The sequence below is a fragment of the Littorina saxatilis genome, linkage group LG13 (genome assembly GCF_037325665.1).
Source record: "Littorina saxatilis isolate snail1 linkage group LG13, US_GU_Lsax_2.0, whole genome shotgun sequence".
In the NCBI taxonomy this organism is placed as follows: Eukaryota; Metazoa; Mollusca; class Gastropoda; order Littorinimorpha; family Littorinidae; genus Littorina; species Littorina saxatilis.
Genome location: NC_090257.1, coordinates 40,820,685 through 40,845,281, shown reverse-complemented (window position 1 = coordinate 40,845,281; position 24,597 = coordinate 40,820,685). Strand labels below are relative to the sequence as shown.

The following is a 24,597-nucleotide window of genomic DNA, read 5'->3' as shown; positions in this document are numbered from 1 at the left end:
ATGTTCTGTTCATAACTTGTGTAAGCTTACCCCCATTTTAAGACTCCCTCTTTTTTAAGGCCTGATTTTCTCAGATTTATTTTAGGTCTTACAAGGAGGGTTTCACTGTAATCAGACAAGAAGGAGAGTCTGCACAATGGCCACTCTTGGAAATAAATCCCTGGGTTCGAACCTATGCTGATGACGACGCACTGGTTTCAAGCCAGCGCGCTAACAAATGAACTTGAGATCTGCCTGTGCTGAATACATGTGCATTACAGTGAAACCCACCTTTAAAGAATCCCGACATTATAAGACCCTGTTTTCTCAGATGTTCTGTTAATAACTTCTGTAAGTTTACCCCCATTTTATGACTGATTTTTTCAGATTTTTGGAGACTGTACTGTACCCACCTTTTCCCTGAGGGCTGAATCGAGCTCCATCTCCATCCTGTTGGCGGCGGTCTGTGCCGTGTGCGCTCTCTCCTCCATGTCCTCCGCTTTCTTCATCTGCTCCTCCAGCTTCACCTGCATAAAGATAATGATAATGATAAGGATACGGATACGGATTAGGATACGGATTAGGATACGGATTAGGATAAGGATACGGATTAGGATAAGGATACGGATTAGGATAAGGATACGGATTAGGATAAGGATACGGATTAGGATAAGGATACGGATTAGGATAAGGATTAGGATAAGGATTAGGATAAGGATACGGATTAGGATAAGGATACGGATTAGGATAAGAATAAGGATTAGGATACGGATTAGGATAAGGATACGGATTAGGATAAGAATAAGATTCATATAGTCCAGTGAGGTTACCCTCATGGAAATTCGGGCTGTTTACTCCCTGGGGATAGCGAGCTGCCATACAGTATACGGCGCTACCCATTTTCTTGGTTTTATTTTCCTGCATGCGTGTATTCATTTTTCCTAGCCCTGAGACTTTCGCTATGAACTTGGGTTCTTTATCATGCGCATGCTTGCAAACAGGGATGTACGGACACCGAGGAGAGTCTGCAAACATTTGACTCTCGGAAATAAATCCCTCGCCGAACGTGGGAATCAAACCCATGCCGATAGCGACAACTGGTTTTGGAAGCCAGCGCCGCTACCAACTGAGCTATTTCATAAGACGCACACAACTTTGTCACTTTAGCGGTCTTCTTCTTCCTCCATGGCTTCCTTTACAGACATGTTATTTGCTCGGTTGTTCCCAGGCCTCGGGCTTTGATCATTATTGCATACTTTTTTGATTTAACGCATTCATCTGACCCCTGGCCGGTCGACCGTCCATTAGTTTTAATATGCAGGAGGTATTCTGGCCATCAATTTCCAAAGTGGATAAAGCAGAACATTTTCACCTGTACATATTTTCAATCCAGGTCCAACTGACCGTTTGTCCTCTGAGGCTGGGAGCGACACTGCATTTGGTGTCTATGGTCGGCAAAACATCAAAACTTCTTTCAAATTGCTGAAATATTTGCCGTCCTTTGGGTAGATCTGCCAAGCTTTACTCACAGCAGGAGAACGATGATGCTAAAGGAATTTCTGAACAATGCTGAAACGTTTCAGTCTCGTATTAATTGGGTGAAGTCGACTTCACAAAGCTCGCTGCACAAAGCTTTGGCACTAAAAGTTTGGTCAAATGACTTGACAAAGCTCGCTGCACAAAGCCTTGGCACTAAAAGTTTGGTCAAATGACTTGACAAAGCTCGCTGCACAAAGCTTTGGCACTAAAAGTTTGGTCAAATGACTTGACAAAGCTCGCTGCACAAAGCTTTGGCACTAAAAGTTTGGTCAAATGACTTGACAAAGCTCGCTGCACAAAGCTTTGGCACTAAAAGTTTGGTCAAATGACTTGACAAAGCTGGCTGCACAAAGCTTTGGCACTAAAAGTTCGGTCAAATGACTTGACAAAGCTCGCTGCACAAAGCTTTGGCACTAAAAGTTCGGTCAAATGACTTGACAAAGCTGGCTGCACAAAGCTTTGGCACTAAAAGTTCGGTCAAATGACTTGACAAAGCTGGCTGCACAAAGCTTTGGCACTAAAAGTTCGGTCAAATGACTTGACAAAGCTGGCTGCACAAAGCTTTGGCACTAAAAGTTCGGTCAAATGACTTGACAAAGCTCGCTGCACAAAGCTTTGGCACTAAAAGTTTGGTCAAATGACTTCACGAAGTCAACTTCCGACTCAATTGAGGCCAGCCCTTAGGGCCATTTTGGAAAATTTGCCAAAGAAATTCCCTCCAAGCAAACAAAAAACGTTAAAAATAAGTTCGATATTCACTCACTCTCTCCATCTGCATGACCTTGAGGTTGGCCTCCTTGACCTGGTCAATCTTGTGCAGCAGTTCCTGCTCCCTGCCGTACCAGTTGTCCTGTTCCTGTACAGCGAAAACACCACACAGTTTAGTCGTCTCTAGCTTGCTCTCTTTGGAAGCAATGCTAAAGGACAGCAAAAATATCAAGCAAAGTTTAGTGGTCTTTGTTTGAGTCCCTTCAGGAGCTACATGGTAAAAGCCCCTGTGCAGCACTTCTACACAGGTACCTGCTATGAAAGGACACAGCTAAAAGTGTCCCTACATTGCAGGTGGCCTGTCATGACAGGTATAGATTGGTCAAGATAATAGACAAGGGGACTCCAAAAAGTATCCTTTCATGGGAGGTGTCCATTCATCAAAGGGGCATCGCATCACAGGTACCCCTGTATCATGCAAGTGTAACAGGGGGACGCAGTACTCCCCCTTTCACGACAGCTGCTTTGCATTGACGGAGTTGTCTCACTGCCTTGAGCGTGAGCTATTTTCAGCAGCTCTACGGTTCTGGTAAGTGGGCAGACAGCACACCTGAGAGATGTGGAGAGCTGATTGTGATGGGGTAAGTGGGTAGACAGCACACCTGAGAGATGTGGAGAGCTGATTGTGATGGGGTAAGTGGGTAGACAGCACACCTGAGAGATGTGGAGAGCTGATTGTGATGGGGTAAGTGGGTAGACAGCACACCTGAGAGATGTGGAGAGCTGATTGTGATGGGGTAAGTGGGTAGACAGCACACCTGAGAGATGTGGAGAGCTGATTGTGATGGGGTAAGTGGGTAGACAGCACACCTGAGAGATGTGGAGAGCTGATTGTGATGGGGTAAGTGGGTAGACAGCACACCTGAGAGATGTGGAGAGCTGATTGTGATGGGGTAAGTGGGTAGACAGCACACCTGAGAGATGTGGAGAGCTGATTGTGATGGGGTAAGTGGGTAGACAGCACACCTGAGAGATGTGGAGAGCTGATTGTGATGGGGTACGTGGGTGGACAGCACACCTGAGAGATGTGGAGAGCTGATTGTGATGGGATAAGTGGGTGGACAGCACACCTGAGAGATGTGGAGAGCTGATTGTGATCGGTTCTGGTAAGTGGGTAGACAGCACACCTGAGAGATGTGGAGAGCTGATTGTGATCGGTTCTGGTAAGTGGGCGGACAGCACACCTGAGAGATGTGGAGAGCTGATTGTGATGGGGTAAGTGGGTGGACAGCACACCTGAGAGATGTGGAGAGCTGATTGTGATCGGTTCTGGTAAGTGGGTAGACAGCACACCTGAGAGATGTGGAGAGCTGATTGTGATCGGTTCTGGTAAGTGGGCGGACAGCACACCTGAGAGATGTGGAGAGCTGATTGTGATGGGATAAGTGGGCGGACAGCACACCTGAGAGATGTGGAGAGCTGATTGTGATGGGGTAAGTGGGCAGACAGCACACCTGAGAGATGTGGAGAGCTGATTGTGATCGGGTCTGCATGGCTGCTGTTGTCTCCTGGTGTGCTCTTACTTTGTGTTCACTTGGCAGTTTTTTGGGTGTTTTTTGCAGTTTAACTGGCTTTGCCTCCAAAAATAATGTGATTGTTTTGTGCACTTGGTTTCACAAAGTTGAGTCTCTGTTAAGGTCTCTTCAAAGGTAATGAAACATGATTATGCACACCATCTTGCTTTCTTTCAAGACGGGTCACAGGGGGGTAATGGTGGGGGCTGCTTCAAACAAGGGTCATTATATTCCTGACGACAACAATACCTGGTGCAGACGATCCTGGGCTTGCTGCGCTCGTTTCTCCGCCAAGTCCCGCGACTCTTTCAGCTGGTCCCACTCCTGCTCCATCAGAGTTGCCCGCTCCTTCTCTGCGGCCAGCATCTCCTTGGCGTGGCGCTGATTATGGGCAGCCTCCTCCAGCTGTCACACACCAGAAACCAGCTGTCACAAAGCTTGCCACACACCAACACTCTAACTGCGAGGGTTCTGATAGTATAAATGGCTTGCATCTATTTGAACCCTTTCACTGCCTGTAGGTCGTCAGCTGACGTCCTGGGTAATTTGCTTTAACGGGCAATGATATTAAAAGTCAAAACTGCGCATGCTGAAATCACTTCAAGTTTAACCATTCACTTTTGTGCACAGAACACATTTCAACAGTAGTCGCATACCTCCGATTTCATCTTGTCGATGAGACTGGCCGAGTTCTCCTTCTCCTGTTTCAGTTCTTCGACTGTGCTGGAGAGCTCCTTCTCAAAGCTGTCAATCATCTGGATATACACACAACAAGCTGTCAATCATCTGGATATACACACAACAAGCTGTCGATCATCTGGATATACACACAACAAGCTGTCAATCATCTGGATATACACACAACAAGCTGTCGATCATCTGGACATACACACAACAAGCTGTCAATCATCTGGAGAGTCATGCCCAATTTGTGTGTGTGTGTGTGTGCGTTTGCATGGGTGTGTATGTGTGTACGCAAGCGCACGCATGTGTGCTTTCTGAATGCTGCGTTTCTGAGGAAAGAATTAAGTGTATGCATTGTCTCAAATGCTGTGCGTGTTCTTCTATATGTGTGTGTTGTTTCTGTGTGAGTTGTTTCTGAGACAAGCATTCTGCACATGGGTTGAATGTGTGTTCATGCAGATGCATACCAGGGCTCCCCATAGTACGCGTTCCTGCGTCCTATACGCACTAGAAGCCAAAAACACGTACTAGGAATGTATCTTTAAACTTTAAAAGAGCGGGTCCTGGGACAGACTTGATTTCCTCTATCGTGCATACCGTATATATACCATTTCCAGACTGCAATCGTCAGCGAACCTGTGGTACATAACGGTTTTTATACTGTACAGGGCTCCCCACGGACGCCCCTCCTAGTGCGTCCCGGGACCCCCACTTTAAATTTTTAGAGGGTCCATGGTCCGTGTATGTGTGTGTGTGTGTGTGTGTGTGTGTGTGTGTGTGTGTGTGTGTGTGTGTGTTCCATTCATCAAGCTGTTGTTGGATTGTCGTGTCAACCTAGAATATTTCAATGAAAAAGTCACTTTACAGTACACTAAGCGTGACCACAATGTTTTTTAAGTACACAGGGACTTTTCGGCTTTTGGACCCTTGGGACCCTCTAAAATGCTGCAGTGGGGGTCCATGGACCCTCTAAACATTGAAAGTGGGGGTCCCGGGACGCACTAGGAGGGTCGTCCGTGGGGAGCCCTGCATATTACAGTGGAACCCCCTTTTACAATCTCCAAAAATGTACAGAGGCTATAAACAGAAAGTCTCAGAAAAGAAAGGGGGAGGGGGGGAGCGGGGGGGGGGGGGGGGGGGGGGGGGGGGGGGGGGGGTTCCACAGTATTCATCTTCCTTCAGTCATAACAGCACTCACAGATTGTTGTTTCTGCAAGGTTTCTTCAATCTGAGACTTCTCTTTCGTCATCATGGCCAGGTACTCGTCTTTCTCTGTCTCCCTCTTCTTCCAGCCCTCAACCACTTTGGCAAGTTGCTGCACACACACAATATAATTAACACAATTAACACTGATAAAATCAAACACAACACTAAAACTGATAAAATCACACACTGCACACAGTACGGACAAACCAGTGGCCAAGAAGAAATCTGAGGCACATAGACTGCTGATGACTCAAAAATCAAGAATAAAAAGGTTTAATGAATTAACATTCCAATAAGTAACCTTTGTTTGCTTGTTGATTCTTCAAAGGTAGTGAAAAAGGACAAAACCAGACCAGACATGACAACTTCATTGTCCATAGAATCTATAATAACATTGAAATCTATTTTTAAGCATCAGTTTCAGTGTGAAACGTCACCAAATCTAAAAAAATTAATCTAATGCAAGAGTATGATAAACAGACATGTACACATACACCCCCCCCTCCCCCCCGGACACACTCACAAAACACACAAACCTTGTCTAGCTGGTCAATCATGATGTCCTTGCGTTTGTCTGTGGACACTGCTACAGCCAGCTGCTGCTGTATCTCCAGTAACTGTCACGACACATTTGATATATTATACTGTTCAAAAAAATAAACGCATAGCTTGTAATATCTGGATAATTTAGTTATATGGCTACAAGGATATCCACCAAACTGCAGAAAATGTTTATCTGGTCGTCGACCTTTCATCCATTGCCACAAGTGAGCTCTGCACGTGACGCATGCGTTATCAGTGGCTACAATGTCAAAATTGCTCATTTGGCATGACCACTCGTCATGCTTCAGTGTAATCTCGTGAAACTCGGGGAATATTGAGCTCTCACCATGTCTTCCAAAACCCATAAAAGCGGATTGTTCGCCACAAAGAAATCAGACGACAATTCAGCGACGAAAGATGGCCCGATTGAGCAGAGAAGACCGCCAAATTGCATTGGGTCGTTTACAAGCAGGCCAAAGTCAAAGTGCAATCGCCAGGCACTTCCACGTGTCCCAGAGCACCATCAGTAGACTATGGGTCAGGTTTCAAGCCACTGGCTCCGTTGCTGACTTGCCACGAGCGGGAAGACCAAGGGCGACAACTGCTGCTCACGACCGCTTCATACGGCTCCGCCACCTCCGGAATCGTTTCCTGTCGGCCTCATCTTCTGTCCAGGCTCTCCCCGGGCCACACCGATTATCGGACCAGACCGTGCGGAACCGCCTGCATGAAGCTGGTTTGAGAGCTCGCAGACCTCACAGAGGAGCTGTCCTCACCCGCCGCCATCGCCAGAACCGAGTGCAGTGGGGCAACCAGCACCTTCGCTGGACCGTCCGGAATCACTGGAGACACGTGTGGTTCAGCGACGAGTCCTACTTCCTGCTCCAGCGACATGATGGTCGGAGGAGGGTCTACCGGAGAGTAAACGAACGTTACGCGCCCAACTGTGTGGATGAGGCACCCGTTCATGGTGGTGGAGGCGTCATGGTGTGGGGGGCGATCAATACCGCTGGAAGGAGCACCCTGGTGCACGTCCAAGGGCGCATAACTGCCCAGCGATACGTGGAGGAAATTCTGCGCCCACACGCCCTTCCTCTTCTGGCTGACCAGGATGCCATATTCCAGCAGGACAACGCTCGCCCGCACACAGCACGACTCACCACCCAGTTCCTCACCGACCACCATATCCAGGTGCTTCCCTGGCCATCCATGTCGCCAGACATGAACCCGATAGAACACCTCTGGGATGAATTGGACAGACGTGTGCGCAGGCGAGAAGAAGCGCCGGCAAATCACCGCGATCTATTGCAGGCACTTCAGGAGGAGTGGGACACCATCCCACAGCAAGATATCCGGCATCTGATCCAGTCCATGCCCAGAAGGTGCCGGGCAGTTGTTGCTGCTCAAGGCGGTCACACCCCCTACTGACTTGACAGCCTCGACACCCAATCGTATTGATTGACTGATTGATTTAAAGATGCAAATGAACTGTGTGTGCATTCAACTGTGTCCATACCAAATTTCAAACAAATAATCTAAATATTGGATTTTCTGTTAATTTTTTCGAAAAATAAAACAAATTTGGCAAGTAGCAACTATGCGTTTCTTTTTTTGAACAGTATATAAATATCACACATCACCATTATTGTTTCAAGTCTCAGAGGTCAAACGGTCAGTTTGACAGGAATTGAAAATACACATACGTCTAAATGTACTGCTTTGTCCGCTTGGTATAAAATTGATGGTCAGGGGTCAGACCAATGCATCAAATAAAACAATATATATGATGAGACAGACCAGTGAATGTTCAGTTACTCATACACTAAGCCATACAATCAATTGATTTGCTTTCCTGCTTCAGTTTCTTGCTTTATCAAACATGACTGAATGACCTTACTTCGTGCTTTGATTCCTACATGGCCATTCAATTAGCCGACTACGGGTCAAAAGAAAACTGACCAACAAATTAAGACCTGGAAACTGTTACCCTAGAAGCATCCTTCGACAGCCTAAACATATTTCTTGTGGGTAAAATTTGGTATCTATTTCCTTACCTTTACATTCAGACTCTGGATCTGCTGCTCGCAGTGCTGAAACACACAAAGCAATGAGTTTTGTTAGTTTTCTGATACTGGGCAACACGAAGCAGAGAGAGTGACAGGGACACACAGAGAGAACAGAGAGAGAGAGAGAGAGAGAGAGAGAGAGAGAGAGAGAGAGAGAGAGAGAGAGAGAGAGAGAGAGACAGACAGACAGACAGACAGACTGACAAGTGACAGACTTGAACACACACACTTTGTGTTCTCTCTCTCTCTCTCTCTCTCTCTCTCTCTCTCTCTCTCTCTCTCTCTCTCTCTCTCTCTCTCTCTCTCTCTCTCTCTCTCTCTCTCTCTCTCTCTCTCTCTCTCTCTCTCTCTCTCTCTCTCTCTCTCTCTCTCTCTCTCTCTCTCTCTCTCTTTCTCACACAAGGGAAGGGAAGAGAAAAAGACATACAGACAGAGACAGATGGAGACAGAAAAAGGTGAACAAACACACACACACACACACACACACACACACACACACACACACACACACACACACACACACACACACACACACACACACACACACACACACACACACACACACATCTCTCTCTCTTGTTTACACAAGCTGCCAACCTTTCTCCTGTAGCGTTCTTTCTCCAGGCATTCCCGGAGGTAGACCAGTTCACTCTGCATTGACCGGTCACTGGTGCTGACCGCTGACATGTTGGACATGTCCGAGAACATCTTGTAGGAGAAACTGGGGAAACTGTCAAACATTTCGGGCATCTCCTCTTGTCCATGGCCGCGAAACCTGACATGCGGAATAGAACACTACTGTTGAACTGATGAAAACAAAACGGCTAACATTCCCCTATCTCTATGAGGCAATAGAGCATTAGAACCGTACACTACCACATTACCAGATTTATAAGTTCACATGGGTATGGAAACAGCCTGGAAATTTGTTCAGAGCCAGAATGGAATAACTTCTACTGTTTTTCCAACCTATGCCCGTTAATTTGTTAACCATACTTCTAGAAGTAGGAACTACACCTTTAGTCAGAAAATGATGGAGTGTTATACATTATTCTTTGAAGATTAACAAAAATAAGTATAAAAGAGAGATCTTGAGCAAATACACAAAAACCAATCAACTTCAAATCTTGGCTACAGTCCAAACTCACAAACTCGCAAATGAAAAGAACACCAAGACAGCAATGCTGTAGCCATGCGTAAACTGCCTGTCTCAGTGTCTGCTTATTGCAGCTACCCTAAATAAAGGATTATCTATCTTAAATTCTTATCCTATCCTTATCTTGTCTTATCCTATTTTATCCGAATCCTATCTTTATCTTACCCAGACAGAGAGCTGGTTTCGGCATCGTGGTGGAAGTGATGTCTGTCCATCAGCATGTCGCTGGCAGAGTCTGCAAAGTCAAACCCTCTCTGCTCCGCTGTCAAACATCAACAATGTATCGTAAAACATCAAGCTGCAATTCTACTTGGTCACAAAATAAGCTGATAACCAAAAATCACGTTGACAAAATCAAATTTACAAAAGAAAGGTTCCCGCGTTAAAATCAAGAAAATATCGGAACCGCTAAAAAGGTCAGGAACATGCTTTGCATGCCATTGGAAAGAACAATCAAATTTGTATCCAAAACTCTCGGTCCAAAAGCTATTAATTGAAGCTACGCTTTCAGTATATTTCAAGCTCTATTCTTTCTGTATTTGTCTGTTGTACATGTTGTTTGTTTACTTTAGAAACCTTTTTTTGAACAATCTACCGACGTTTTATTAAATTGTGTAAAAACTCATCAAAAGAAGCATCAAGACTCACCAAAGGAAGCGTTATCTCTGGGCAGCCTGAGCATACTCTGCAGAACGCTCCGCACCTCCTCCATTCCCTGTACCTCTGAGGCCCCCGCCTGGCCCCCTGCTCGATCCTGCTCACATAGTTATTGCATATGTAGGAATTAATTGCCACAAATGGCTACCAACATTCACAACCATGTATTCAAAAGACTACACATGAACAGCAAAGACCACCAATATTCACAAGCCTAAACAACTCAACACAGAGTTTTTGTTCTGCTGTGCAGCTCTAACAAGCTTGCTTTCTTGAGAACAACAAAGCCTGACAATCCTCAAAATCAAATCTTTCAAACAAAACTTTCTGGTTAATGACATTGATAGCTGCATGGAGTACCAAGCACTGTCAAGATTTTTCTCTCTGAATTATACTGCTTGAAATACCTCAATATGATTTTGTTATTGTCGACAACGCACTTATACCTGTACATATTTTTATTCCAGGTCCAAACTGACCTACAGTGGAACCCTCTTTTAAGACCCCCCAAATGACGGGCGCTGTGGCGGGGTGGTAAGACGTCGGCCTCTTAATCGGAAGGTCGAGGGTTCGAATCCCGGCCGCGGCCGCCTGGTGGGTTAAGTGTGGAGATTTTTCCGATCTCACAGGTCAACTTATGTGCAGACCTGCTAGTGGCTTATCCCCCTTCGTATGTACACGCAAGCACAAGACCAAGTGCGCACGGAAAAGATCCTGCAATCCATGTCAGAGTTTGGTGGGTTATAGAAACACGAAAATACCCAGCATGCTTCCTCGGAAAGCGGCGTATGGCTGCCTAAATGGCGGGGTAAAAACGGTCATACACGTAAAATTCCACTCGTGCAAAAACACGAGTGTACGTGGGAGTCTAAGCCCATGAACGAAGAAGAAGAAGAAGAAGACCCCCCAAATTAACGCTCCCTCCCTCCTTTTAAAGACCTCAGCTTTGTCTTCAGATTTTCTGTTCTGTTCATAGCCTCTGTAAATTTACCTCCATTTTAAGACTCCCTCCTTTTAAGATCTGATTTTCTCAGATTTTAGGAGATTGAAAAAAGGGGTTCCACTGTAATTTTCTCTGAGTCTGGGAAGAACACAGCAGGAAATGGAATGTTGCCGTTACCTGTTGCCGAGTGTCTTGCTGCATGTGTCCCACCTGAGTCACCACGGCGTCAGGCTGGTGATGCACCAAGTGATCACCGTCCGGTGACTCCATCCCGCCCAGCTGGCTCTGCTGCTGCTGCTGCTGGAGCAATCGCTGTTTCTGCTGCAGCTGTTGCTGCTCCTGCTGCAACTGTTTGTGTTGATGCTGCAGCTGAGCTGCTCTGCTGTCTGCCCTCACTTTGCTCACTCCTGTCGTCTGCTTCAGACATGCGTAAAAATGCAAAGCGGTCAATGACGAGAAAATAAGGTTTTTCTAATCTAAAGTTGGGCAAAAGTTGGAACATTTGCTCAGTCTTTCTTAGCCCCGAATTACATGCCATTCATTTACTAAAGTGTTACTTATGTCTTCAAAATCAGTATATTTTGTCTACTGAACATTTCAAAAATGTATATTGCGGAACCCCTCATTTAAGTCGCCACCCCCCCCCCCCCCCCCCCCCCCCAACAACCTGTTCCCCCTGTTTAAGACCCCTTCTTTTTAGATTTTCTGCTCATAACCTCTATAAATATACCTCCATTTTCAAACAAAGCCTTTTTCAAGACGTGATGTTCTCAGATGTTTGGAGGTTTTAGGTTAAAAGGGGGTTCCAACTTTGACTGTAGCAAGGGAGGTGCAAAAGGAGGAATCCCTCTACAAATAGGATGAATCCGGATGATTGTCCCACCTGCTGTTTGGAGGCGGGGGGCTGTCGAGGTGCGCGAGCGGGGGGTTGCATGCCTGTGGGTGGTAGCGGTTGCTGCTGTTGCTGGCGCTGGGACTGTGGTTGAGGAGCAGGAGGAGGAGGCATCACTCTTGAACCGGCTGAAAAAGGTTGAAGCTATGATGAAACATTACCTATTGCATGAGATATAAGGTTTTATCGTACTTGTTGCGGGGAGGGGGGGGTATCACTCCCTGTGATGAATAAGGAAGATTAGCAATCTAAATAGTTCCTTCACAGAGTACACACACACGTATCTGGCTCTGGCATCGGCTGGGCACCAACTAGCTAGGTTCACACGCACTGCATCTCAGGTGGTTACCGTCTGACCAATCGGCAGACGAGAAATAAATATAATTAATGGATCAATAGACGAATTCCGGAAATAACTGTCAGGTTTGTATGGGTTGTGAATGTGAAAGAGAGAATACTCTTGCTGTTAGTGAGGCAAACTTTCCACATGTGCTCCTTGTCCACATGTTTCAGACACACCCCTCGCTAGTGACTGGCCTGTTATTCCATGTTGGAAAGTTTGCCTCAATAAAAGCAACAGCATTTCAGTGATGTTCCTAGGACTGGAGGGCAACAGGACAAAATGTCCTGAATCAAAAAACTAATAGGACATCATGTCCTGACTACAAAAACACAATAGGACATTCAGATCAAGCGAACCAATCATGGCACCTAACCTTTTTAGATGACTGAGAATATATGAATAAAGGCAAATAACAAGAAGAGCAAACGCTCGATCGAGTCACTTTCGCAGTTCTGAATATTATATGAGGCATCAGATGGACAGGAAGAAATTGCTATTCACAACACAATGAGTCACGTTCACATAAAATTTGAGCCCGGTCACTTTTATAGTTTCCGAGAAAAGCCCAACGTTAAGTTGTGTGTTGCCGAACAGAAAAGGCTAGTTATCTCCCTTGTTTTTCTGATAACGTTTGTAAAAGGCTACAGATGTAAATACTTTGATGTAAAGAATAATCCTACAAAGTTTCAATCACATCCGATGAACTTTGTCAAAGATATAAAATGTGTAATTTTTCCTTTGACGCTGACCTGTGACCTTGAAAAAGGTCAAAGGTCAACGAAACCATCGTTAAAGTGTAGAGGTCATTGGAGGTCACGACTAAACAAAATATGAGCCCGATCGCTTTGATAGTTTCCGAGAAAAGATATAAAATGTCTAATTTTTCCTTTGACGCTGACCTGTGACCTTGAAAAAGGTCAAAGGTCAACGAAACCATCGTTAAAGTGTAGAGGTCATTGGAGGTCACGACTAAACAAAATATGAGCCCGATCGCTTTGATAGTTTCCGAGAAAAGTCCAACGTTAAGGTGGTGTCTACGGACGGCCGGACGGACGGCCGGACGGACGGCCGGCCGGACAGACTAACACTGACCGATTACATAGTCACTTTTTCTCAAGTGACTCAAAAACTGAACAGTTCCAAATTTATTTTAATATTTTAAATGCAACAGTGTTCAGTAGGGTTACTTTCACACACACAGACACATGCTTCAGAATGTCATAAGTGATCTTTCACACACACACTGACACACACACACACACACACACACACACACACACACACACACACACACACACACTATGCTTCAGAATTAATGTCACAAGTGACAAGTGATCTTTCACACACTTCAGAATGTCACACGTGAAAACCAGCTCTGCACAAACTTTCTGGTCGCCCCTACTTTCGTTTCTTGCGTCTCTTCCTGAGGTTGTAGATCTATTGGCTCACCTTCTGAGGCTTCAGTCTCCGACGGGGCCGAAGGCCCTGCAACTTGACTGTCCGTGTCGTCCTTTTTTTTAACAAAGCCACTCAAAAGTGTCTGCCCTTTTCCCACGCAAACCTTTTTCTTCGGCGGCATCTTTGCAGAAATGTGGCGGCGGAAGTAAAGTGTCGCTGTCAAAAGTAGCGAGAGTTGTGGCTCTTGTAATATTGTTCGGTCGAGAGTTGCGTCCCTTGTGTTATTGTTCGACCGAGAGTGAAAATTGAAGTTCAAGTAGGCCCCGATTCGAATTCGTTTTAACGGGGTTTGATACTTCAGTTTGTACAGATTCTTCTTGCAGTGACCGCTCTAGACGACAATGACCGCTGACTTCGCGATCGGATCGGACATTTGACGGGACAGAGGTGTTTGCAATCGGTCATTTTACAACCTAAATCGGTCTTTGACCGATGACCGACGCCTCGGAACATCACTGGCATTTACTCTTTCACAACCCATAAAAACCCGAGTTATTTCCAAACATCGTAAAAATTATGAGAAGGCAAATTCAACTTCAAATTACTGACTGATACCATTTCCAAAGATCAAATTAAAAGAAGTATGTATTCTATACTTTTATGGATTTAAAAAGAGGGAGAGAGAGAGACAAATAGAGACAGAGACTGAGAGAGAGACAAAGACAAAATGAGACTTGAAAAACAGAAGAAAAAGTCCCAATGAGAGAGAACAATAGGTACACAAACCCACATTCATTAGATTGGCTTTACGGCCCTACAATAAAAGAGATGAATAAAGTCGGAATGAGAGAGAGAAAACAATACAATAATGATCGAGCCGACTTTGACCTACCTGCAGCAGACAGTCCAGTGGGTCTAGCACTAGCAGGAAACGGCCGACCCGTACGGGCCAGGTTGTTGCGATTGCTGTTGGATTCCTTGCCCACTCCGCTCACTCTACTGTTGCTGTTGTTGCTTGCAGCGGAATGAATGGAGCCTTGGGAAGACGTCCTTGACGACAACATGCCGCCAGGATTGCCGAGGCCTTGACCTTGCGCCAGAAAGCCGCTGTTGTTGGCAACGGCCCCGTCTCCATCACCCCCACTACTGATACCGGCAACAGCCGCTCCTTGCACTGCGGGTCGCTGGCTTTGTGACCCGCTTGCTACTTGTCGGACTGACCCCACACCCACGCGACTACGACCCCCTCTCATGCTGACCCCGGCAGCCACCGCCCTTTGGTCTGCCAGGATTGAGTTGAGACGCTGACTTGGATTATTCCCAGGGTTCCTTGCCCCACCCCCGTTGCTGCCAGCCGGTCCTCCTCGCAGCTGCGGCTTTTCCGTCGGCTGTTTGGGCCGAGCCGACAGCTGCCGAGTCTGTTCTGGGTCAACTTGAGACTCAGCGCCCAGGGTTAGGTTTGACCCAGTGGGGGATGGGTTGGGCAAAGTGACGACAAGGGCAGGAGCCTTGTTTTGCACTTCCTGACCTGCGGAGGTCTGGGCCTCACTTGAGTCTGTCTGTACTGGCTGCTCTTCCTCCCTGCTGTGGGAAGAAAGAGGGCTGGCTGCATTCTGCGCGGGTCTACTTCTGGATGGGGAATTTGCTTCAGCTGCAGCAACTTCATCATAGGCACCCCCGTTGCCTTGATCTCCGCGATCCAGAGCTCTGGGCTGGTACTGACCATCATGCATGGAGCCGGGAGCTGAGGTGTCATCCTCCGACAAATGGCCGTCGGGGTACAGTGGGTGGACGTCTCTGGGGTCACTGCCATCTTCCCCACCAATGAAATCTCTCCCAATGTCATCCTCCTCAACTTTGTGATCGTCTTCATCCTCTGGGTACAGCTCCTCCTCCTCCCTCTCCAAACTGTCGTACAGGTTGGCTGATGCATTGAGATCTTCAGCAGTCAGGGGCGGCAGCTGTACGATCTGCGTCTGCAGAAAGTTGTTGCGCATGGTGAGCGACATGTATCCTGCCCCTCGATCCAGCTCAAGGTCATCATGACCTTCAATGATCCTGACGTTCTGAGAGTGGTCGCCCTGCATCATATTCATCCTGACTGGACTGGAGAAGTAATCCACGGCTTCAGAGCCACGGAGCTCAGGTCGATCTACCAGAAAGTCTGACTGTACGAAGACACCCCGGGGAATAAAACGCTGGTCCACTGCTGACAAGTCATCGCCATCCGAGTCATCAAAATTCAGCACCCTTGCTGGGGTGAACTCAATGTCCGTGTTATTGACATCGTTGTACGTATCCGCCGTTTCACTTTCCGGCAAGTAATCATGACTTCCAAGGGGGCTAACCCAGGACGCAGGGTTTTCTTCCCCAACGCCCTCTCCCTTCACGCCGTTGTCATAACCATCACCATCCGAGAAATTGTCATCCTCTGCTAGCTCCTGCCATTCATCGTTGCCGTCTTTGGCATCAGTTTCCTCATCGCCGGCACCATTGTCAGAGTATAAGGTGCCATCATCGCCAGCCTCATCCCCTTCCCCGTCCCCTGCACCATCGGCCACTTGTTGAAAGGCGCTGATCAGCTGATCGGCAAGGTCGATGGCAAGGTCGGCCATGTGCGCCGACTCTGAGGTTCCGTCTCCATTTGCAGCCGTCGCCATGCTGTGCTGCTATCTCTGAAAATAAAACAATGCAAATTGATTGTAACTGCACAGATCTGGTGCTAATTAAATAACACTGACATTCCTTCAACCTATAGTTGTCAGCATCATAATTTTTAAGTAGTGGAGTGCTTTCCCTCTGAGCAAAACTGCTCATACAAATGGGTTTTTTTCTTCTGTGCACGTCTATGTGCCCAGAAACACACATAAAATTAAGGAGGTTTGTAATGTGTCTCATTGTCTACTTCCGAAGTGTATGCAGCCTTTGATGGTCTGCGTATGTTCACCGCGATACCATTTCCACAGCATGGTCAGAACCTCCACCTCCACCCCAGTCACACAACAGAACAATCAAAAAGATGATGGCAGATATTACAGGCCAGAGGAAGAAGAAGAAAAAGAAGAAGAGGAAGAAGAAAGGGTGAAAGTAAAACCATACCTGAAAACCAACCCCACATTCTTCAGCATACCTTGAGAAATGACATATTATTTTTGTGACAAAACTTCCTTCTTAAAAACGTATGAACTTTAATTTTATTTTGCTACAGCGATCTTTATCTCTGTCAGTACTGAATCCGTGAATGGTTCTCTTCGCTGGCAAGCGATATCACATTCTTTGCAGCGCTGGAAGACAAGCACAAACAAGAAGACGCTTGTTTCAGCAAGCCTGGTTTCGTCAATCAAATGTGAACACAGGGTGCTTTAGAATTCTCAAAACTGTCCAAGCATGATATCAGAATAAATCAAAGACCTACCTCGCAGTGACAGAAGACGTTGATCTAAAGCACATTTGACATACACAGTGCATAGCAGCAACAACGGCAAGATTTTATTTTGATCGGGAATAAATTCTCCCGACCTTGCGCACTTCAAACTTCCGTTTTACACAAAAAAAGCTAACAGTAAATATGAGCCGACTTTGATCGTTTCTACCAGCTAGTGAGCTAACAAGTTTTTTCTTTGTTTTCAAACCAAGTTAAAAGAAAAATCAGTTGTCTATAAATCTATAAAGAAGTATGAACAATTACATTAACTATACACAGATTATTCTTACTTGGAAATGGGACCGATGACCGTATAACCATTTGAGAATAACCGCTTTAGGAATAGCCCTGCACATAAAGGGGCGTGGCATAATAAGCCCGAAATACCCGAAGAAGAACAACAATGAGCACATGACAAACAAAGAAGAATTAGACGAAGGAGAAGAAGAAAAAATACATAAAGTGTGTGACGAATATATGAAGAAAAAGGACTTACAGTAATTATATATTTTTTCTTGTATTTTTTAAAGTCATTACTTCGGGAAAAGGATTGGCTCCGAGGACTGGCCGGGTCAGTCTGGTTGAAGTGTGAAGCGGGTTTGACCATAGTAATTATGCTACATGTGAAGCCAGCCTGGAATACACTTATTTCTATCACTGAGTATCAATGCTTGTGTGTGCAGCTGCCAGCTTCAATTTTTCTTGGTTCTGTTGGTCAGTTTATTCTGCTAATTTGCACTCACCTCTAGCTCTTTGTATGGGCCCGCGGTGGGGGGTGCTGGAAGAACTAAGACTACTTCGGCTTCTGTGTTTATCTGTCAGTGTGACCATGAGCGTTCAAACTGTTTTAACAGAATAACATTCTTTCTGCGCATTGTGCGGTTTCTTTTTTTTTTATTTCACCCTCGTGGGATACAGTTGACTTAACTTTCCCACCACACTAGTTGGCAACAGTGCAAAGCATTTCGATCCATCCCTCCACCCCACCCCCCCCCCCCCCCCTTCTCTCAGTCTCTCTCTCTCTCTCTCTCTCTCTCTCTCTCTCTCTCTCTCTCTCTCTCTCTCTCTCTCTCTCTCTCTCTCTCTCTCTCTCGGACTGTCGTGTTATGTTTCAGTCTATCATGGATACAACTTGACGGGTCACGAAGTTGACCTTTACAATACAATCATTCCACCCATCAGTTGTGCATCCTCATCTTCGGTCAAACCGATGCGCAATACCGGCTCCTCATTTCTCTCTCTCTCTCTCTCTCTCTCTCTCTCTCGCCCCCCCCCCCCTCCTCTCTCTCTCTCTTCCTCTCGATCATTTTGTGGATTAAGAGAACAAAAAAACAGAAAAGGCAACACTCCTGGCAATATATGACTGTTTCATTGGAAGCGAGGTCTATAACTGAAGCAACGGGTGCCTGTACACGCTATCAACGGCTAGAAACGGGCATGTGAAATCTTTATGGGATCTTTTTCACAGCTTCCTCTGTCTACCGCGCGGCCACCGCAAATTCATTGGGCTCCTTCAGCACCAGTGCCCACAGACATTGTGCCACCCTTCTTTTCCATGTTTGTCAGTATGACGCGCAATCGCTGTTGAGGCCCTGCGAGGTTTAACGTATTTTTGAAAAAATACGTTCGTCCTTTTGTCGGCTAGAAATAAAGCAAAAACAATCTATCTGAACTTCCAAAATACCTCAGTAGACCATAGGAAGTAAATTCTGTAAAGATTGCTATCAGTTTATCATCAATTTGCATTCGTTTTCTGAAAATATTTTGGTTCACATCCCGGATAAAGCCCTTTTACCTGCAAAGAGGAGATAACGCTGGAATCTGCGGAGAGCATCAAAATGGAGGATAGCCCGTAACATCCTGAACCGACTGTGAACTCGTCGTCAAACAAATGGCTGTATTTTAGAAGCGTACGTATTTTGTTTGTCTTCTCAGTCTTTTCTTGTAGTTTTCAGTAGCCCAAAGGGTCAGTTTTAGCTGTTGTTAGTTCTAACTACCATGATTACTGTCCAGAATTGCGGACAGTCTGATGGTTTCATGAAATTCTGCAGACGATACCAGTAGTCAGTACGGCAGTTGGGTTTTGTGCGAGTGGTAGTCTAATATCCGACTGGCCTTTTTCTCTCGAATTGGCACATCATGAAATGTGGGCTGTGTGTGTGTGTTTGTGTGTGTGTGTGAGAGAGAGAGAGAGAGAGAGAGAGAGAGAGAGAGAGAGAGAGAGAGAGATTGTGTGGGTGTGTGCGCGAGAGAGGGTGTGCGTGTCTGTGTGTGAGAGAGAGTGTGGGTGTGTGTGTTGGGTGTGTGTGAGAGAGAGAGAGGGAGAGAGAGGGAGAGTGGTTGTGTGAGATAGAGAGAGAAAGAGAATGTTCAAAAACATGGTTCAGTTGTAAGCTTGTCTAATGTCTTACAGTCGAGCTGTGCTTCTCAACAGAAATACAGAAATAAATATAAGTAAGACATTAGTTGCTGTTGACATTGTGATTGATATGATTACAGCAAGCCAATATTTTTTATGATTGAAAAAAACAAGCAAACAATTGGGCAAACTGATATAATATGAGTTATAGTAATTAACTCATATTATGAGTAGAAAAACAAATGGGTGAACAATACTGTATGATTGGATAGTTTCAGTGTAGTTCTCACAATCTCAGGTCTTATTTTTCGGTCATTTACGTATCTAAACAATTTTGATGTGACACTTTGGTCTGACCCCTGTTCGGTTGACCGTCCAATAGCTTTGACATACATGTAGGAGGGGTTCTGACAAAATAATGTTTTTAGCTCCAGAATTTTGGACCTATAGATTCATAGTTTTTATATCGGTTTGACTGACCTATTATCCTCTGAGTCTTGGAACAACACTGCAGTTTCTTTTAATTTTTCGTTAATAGAGTTCAAGGGTTGCTGAAAGGTACCGCCTCCTTTGTGTCGTCAGCTTGGGACAAATCTTCAGCTCATCAAACAACATGGAAACGTCACACTCTTAGTAGCTAGTCTCTCTGACATTACTTTTTAGTCTTATTTTGTTTTACTTCAGTCATAAACACTGTAGTGTTTCTGCTATATCAGAGGAAAATCTCCACTGCCAGAACTTTTAAAATTCCTGTCCAAAAGGAAACAGCACAGTATCCTGTGGAAAGGAACCTGAACCTTGAACTGTCAGACAAGCAAAGTGGTGTGATATTCTTCCAGGACCAAGATAAACAATCTTTAAGAATTAATCATCTGTGGAAAGGAACCCTGGATCAATCTCGAACAGTGAGACAAGCAAAAGTGTGATATTATTCCAAGAAGACAAAGCTAAACGAAGAATCTTCAAGAATCATCGTTGGAAAGGAACCTCAACTTTGAACTGTTAGACGAGCAAAAGTGTGCTATTTTTCCAAGAAGTTCAAGCTAAACAAACAAAATTCAAGAATCATCGTCCCAAACGCAAGATCAACCATGAATATACTGCACGCAGTGAGCAGGCAGCAGGAGGTTTCCCCCAAGCTGAAGAAGCTGCAGGCGTCATGCAGAGAGGACGGACCAACGCCCATCAAGCTGGAGAAGGAGGAGCTGAAGAAACGACTGACGCCCATTCAGTATCGCGTCACGCAGGAGAAAGGCACTGAAAGGTATGTACAAGCGATCTTTATCTCTTGGGGGGTGGGGGGGGGGGGGGGGAGTAGGGTAGGATAGGATATGGTAGGGGCAAACTCTCTTAAATAGCTTCCTGTGGGGTTTGTCTTCACATAACTGAATTTAAAAAAAGTCCACTCTTCAGTCTAACCTGCCTTGTTCTGGTCTGTCCCTCAGGCGGTTGTTGCAGATAAGTTCAACTGTACTTTCAGTATGCGACGTCACTTCTGTTGAGCTAGGGAGATAGCTGAGGTGTGGTGTTACAGTGGAACCCCTTTTTAAGACCTCCAAAAATTGGGGAAAAAATCAGGTCTTAAAAAGGAGGGAGTCTTAAAATATGTAGTAAATGTACAGAGGTTATATTATGAACAGAAAGTCTGAGAAAACAAGGTCTTAAAAAGCAGGGAGCCTTAAATTGTTTGGGGAGTTTCACTGTATTGTACCATTATTTCACATTGACTTTCCCTGTGCAGTGCCTACTCAGGGAAATTTGTGGCTGCCAAGGATGAAGGTGTGTACAACTGTGTGGTGTGCGGCAACTCTATCTTTGCGTCAGAGACAAAGTTTGACTCCAAGTCTGGCTGGCCAGCTTTCCATGATGTCGTCGATAAGGACAAGGTCATCCTGAGGTTGGACACATCACAAGGTGAGGTCAAGGTCATGGCCTTGGGGAAGGGGGAGGGGGGTCCCTTCTGCAGCTAGATTTTTTTTTTATTAGGTGATGACAAAAATGTTGAACTCAATTGAAAAGTGATGTATTGTTTTCAGTGGATAAGACAAATACTCCTGATAGATTACAAAAAGAACACATTTTTTAAGAAAATCTCAGATGTATTGTGAGAGAGAGAGAGACAGAGACAGAGACAGAGACAGACTGAGAGACAGAGAGAGAGAGAGAGAGAGAGAGAGAGAGAGAGAGAGAGAGAGAGAGAAAGAAACATTGAAACATTGAACTTTTGAAACATTGAAACATTGAACTTTATTACAGAGAGAGAGAGAGAGAGAGAGAGAGAGAGAGAGAGAGAGAGAGAGAGAGAGAGAGAGAGAGAGAGAGAGAGAGAGAGAGAGAGAGAGAAAGAAACATTGAAACATTGAACTTTTGAAACATTGAAACATTGAACTTTATTACAGAGAGAGAGAGAGAGAGAGAGAGAGAGAGAGAGAGAGAGAGAGAGAGAGAGAGAGAGAGAGAGAGAGAGAGAGAGAGAGAGAGAGAGAGAGAGAGAGAGAGAGAGAGAGAGAGAGTCCATGTGTGTTTGTCTGTCTATATGTACACACATTTGCGTGTTTGTGCGCATTACCTTTCTGGTTCACATTTTCATACATGCAGCTGAGTGCCCAGTACAGATTTTGCGTCGGATAGTTACCTGAAGATACTGCTAACTGTAGGAATTTTTCTATAGCCTTTATGTTAGACCCACACTATCATGAAAACTAACTTGAAAAGTCGCTTGTTTATTTTTATGCTTGTTATTCTCTCTGGTGCGAGGAGACTGGTTCCAAAAAACTCTCACTTAATTACACATCGTATGCATTACTTCCCTTTGATCAGATGAGTTCTCTGATTTCTTTCGTGAAAGCGTTGTTTCAGGAATGCAAAGAATGGAGGTGAAGTGTGGAGACTGTCATGAAAACTCAGTTGTCTGATTTCTTTGGTGAAAACGTTGTTTCAGGAATGCAAAGAATGGAGGTGAAATGCGGGGACTGCAGAGCTCACCTCGGCCATGTGTTTGACGACGGTCCCAAGCCGACTGGCGTGCGTTACTGTGTCAACTCCTGTACGCTGGACTTTAAGAAACACACGACTGTATAGCGTCACGTCTAGCTTCAATTGTCCCATCGCCTTCCGTCTGTGTTTCTGATGCAATAAACCAATCGAAGTGAAGGTACTTTTCTTCCGGTGCAAGCAATCGTATACACCACCACAAATCTGTTAAGGGTGATGCATGGGATGAAGCCTTCATGCACTCATTTAGGACCCATATCAACACAACATAAATCAACAAAATGGCCACATGTTTCTATGTGTGGAGTTGAAATTTGTTGCTGAATTAATTCCGCCGATTGATACCAGTGTCAGTTAAGAAGTTAATTAATGAAAAGCTTCTCTCTCTGCACAGAAACTAACCAGGCTGTTGAATTTTAGTATGTGTTTAAATGGAATGTTGATGTTCTCACCTCATGCAGGAGTTTCAACAGATTTGTGGGGATGTAACTGATTGGTGTTTTTTTTTTTATATGGGATGGAAAATACCTTCAAAGGCACTCTCCTTCCCGTTTGGCTCACTGTCTCAGATCTGACCAAGCTTTTACGTGAGAAAGGAACATCTCTCCACTTAGACACATACTAAGAATCAACATCCTGGCTGTGTTCTATGGTGAGAGGTAACTTTTTCATGAACTGATTTCCTAACTGACGCTTAAAGTGTCAATCTTCTTCTTGTGCAGAGTAAGGCTTTTAACAAAATTTATTTCATAAAAAGCCACTAGTGTCTGTACAGAAATCAGTTGATAAAAGAAACCCCAGACTGCACGGAGAGCACCTATGCTGTTGATTGTGGGTATGTGTTTAAATGGAAGGTTGCTCTTGGCCAATGTAAAGATAACCTGGATGGATTTGTGGTGGTGATCGCTTTCATTGACAGGAAGGTATACTTTAAGAATTAAACTTTAAAGGGAATATGAAGATTTTTTATCAAATGAAATTTTGGCTTTGTTTGTGCTATTGCTTGTGTGCTTATACTGCTAATTGCTGTGTGTCTGTGATTGCTGCGTTTCGTTCATTTTGACACTGCAAGAACTGGAACTTGACTTATTTTTGCACAAGATCACGGACATGAGTGATTATTCCTCATAGTTCACTCATTTTCACAATATTGTTCATGTGTTTGTGTGTGGTTTTTTTGTGTGCCATCAAATCATTTTTTTGCATGATGTGTCTTTGTTGTTTGCAATATGAAAATAGTATTTTCAGAGAAAGTTTTGTTTTTCCCTCTGAATGCGGAGAGCTGAGTTTTGTAAAAAACTGAAAATTTGTGTTTTGGGTTTTGTTCTGCTGCAAAGAAGTCTTGTTTTTACAAGCAAAGAAAAATTTCAGCTTTTGTGTTTTAAATGAAACTGATGTATCGTTAATTTTGTTAATGTGTATGTTTTATTTATTTTTGATGTTTTCATTTATTTATTTATTTATTTTTAACAAATTTGCTGAGTTTTATATATATTTTTTTTTTCTTCAGAATGAGTAGGTAGGCATTTGAAAGTGCATTAGCATGACTTTTTATTTTATACACCTTATTCTTTCATAGCACCATAACATTTTCTTTTGTCTGCTACAGATGATTCTGTTTTGAAAACATGCCATTAGGATTACTGGTGCTAAGAATAGACCTGAAAATTGTGCTATGTGAAGGGAATATAAACAGCAGGAGTTTTACAAAAGTTTGAAGTTCTGCAGTAAAATAAGAAGAACCATGTATATCTGTGAGTAAATGCTTGAAACATGCATGCATATTTGGATAAGAATGCATGTTTGTGTTATTAATGGGTGCTACATGTTAACGTTAGAAGAAAAAACTCTAGAAAATCAGAATTTCATCATCCTTTAGAAGTAATAATAGGTTGATTTTGAATGAATATGAAGACTTTCCCCAGAGTTTATAATTTTTAAATGATCATGCAGAGCGTTCTGGAAATATTAGTGTATTACTTTTTAACTCACAAGCATTTTCATGGTGAGAAAATCTAAAAATGGATGTAGATTTACAGAATTTCTAAATAGAGCTTGTGAAAACACATGGTTTCAAACAGGGGGCCTTGGGGAGGGGGTGGGGGGGGGGGGGGTGTGGGAGGGGATGCTTC

The 24,597-nt window shown here is 44.6% G+C and overlaps 2 protein-coding genes across 3 annotated transcripts in view; one reads left to right on the top strand and one right to left on the bottom strand.

Moving 5' to 3' along the window:
- The window catches only part of LOC138945756 (nucleoprotein TPR-like), a 42,429-nt gene extending 25,213 nt beyond the window's left edge, over positions 1 to 17,216 (bottom strand). The window contains exons 1-14 of one of the 2 annotated variants that reach the window (XM_070317257.1): positions 17,104 to 17,216; positions 14,581 to 16,363; positions 11,939 to 12,075; positions 11,233 to 11,472; positions 10,104 to 10,209; positions 9,621 to 9,717; positions 8,897 to 9,074; positions 8,288 to 8,323; positions 6,227 to 6,307; positions 5,683 to 5,799; positions 4,457 to 4,555; positions 4,050 to 4,205; positions 2,282 to 2,374; positions 393 to 506 (exon numbers count right to left, since the gene is read on the bottom strand). In XM_070317257.1, coding sequence (XP_070173358.1) covers positions 393 to 506; positions 2,282 to 2,374; positions 4,050 to 4,205; positions 4,457 to 4,555; positions 5,683 to 5,799; positions 6,227 to 6,307; positions 8,288 to 8,323; positions 8,897 to 9,074; positions 9,621 to 9,717; positions 10,104 to 10,209; positions 11,233 to 11,472; positions 11,939 to 12,075; positions 14,581 to 16,348 — 3,222 coding nt within the window. In that variant the 5' untranslated portion in view covers positions 16,349 to 16,363; positions 17,104 to 17,216. The remainder of the gene's footprint in view (positions 1 to 392; positions 507 to 2,281; positions 2,375 to 4,049; positions 4,206 to 4,456; positions 4,556 to 5,682; positions 5,800 to 6,226; positions 6,308 to 8,287; positions 8,324 to 8,896; positions 9,075 to 9,620; positions 9,718 to 10,103; positions 10,210 to 11,232; positions 11,473 to 11,938; positions 12,076 to 14,580; positions 16,364 to 17,103) is intronic. The other variant, XM_070317258.1, reaches the window with a different exon arrangement.
- A 1,726-nt stretch (positions 17,217 to 18,942) lies between these two features.
- Positions 18,943 to 22,624, top strand: LOC138945751 (methionine-R-sulfoxide reductase B3, mitochondrial-like). Its single transcript, XM_070317250.1, has 4 exons — positions 18,943 to 19,022; positions 20,010 to 20,735; positions 21,213 to 21,385; positions 22,413 to 22,624. The coding sequence occupies exons 2-4, from the start codon at positions 20,563 to 20,565 to the stop codon at positions 22,550 to 22,552; spliced, it is 486 nt and encodes a 161-aa protein (XP_070173351.1). The 5' UTR covers positions 18,943 to 19,022; positions 20,010 to 20,562; the 3' UTR covers positions 22,553 to 22,624.
- The last annotated feature ends 1,973 nt before the right edge of the window (positions 22,625 to 24,597 follow it).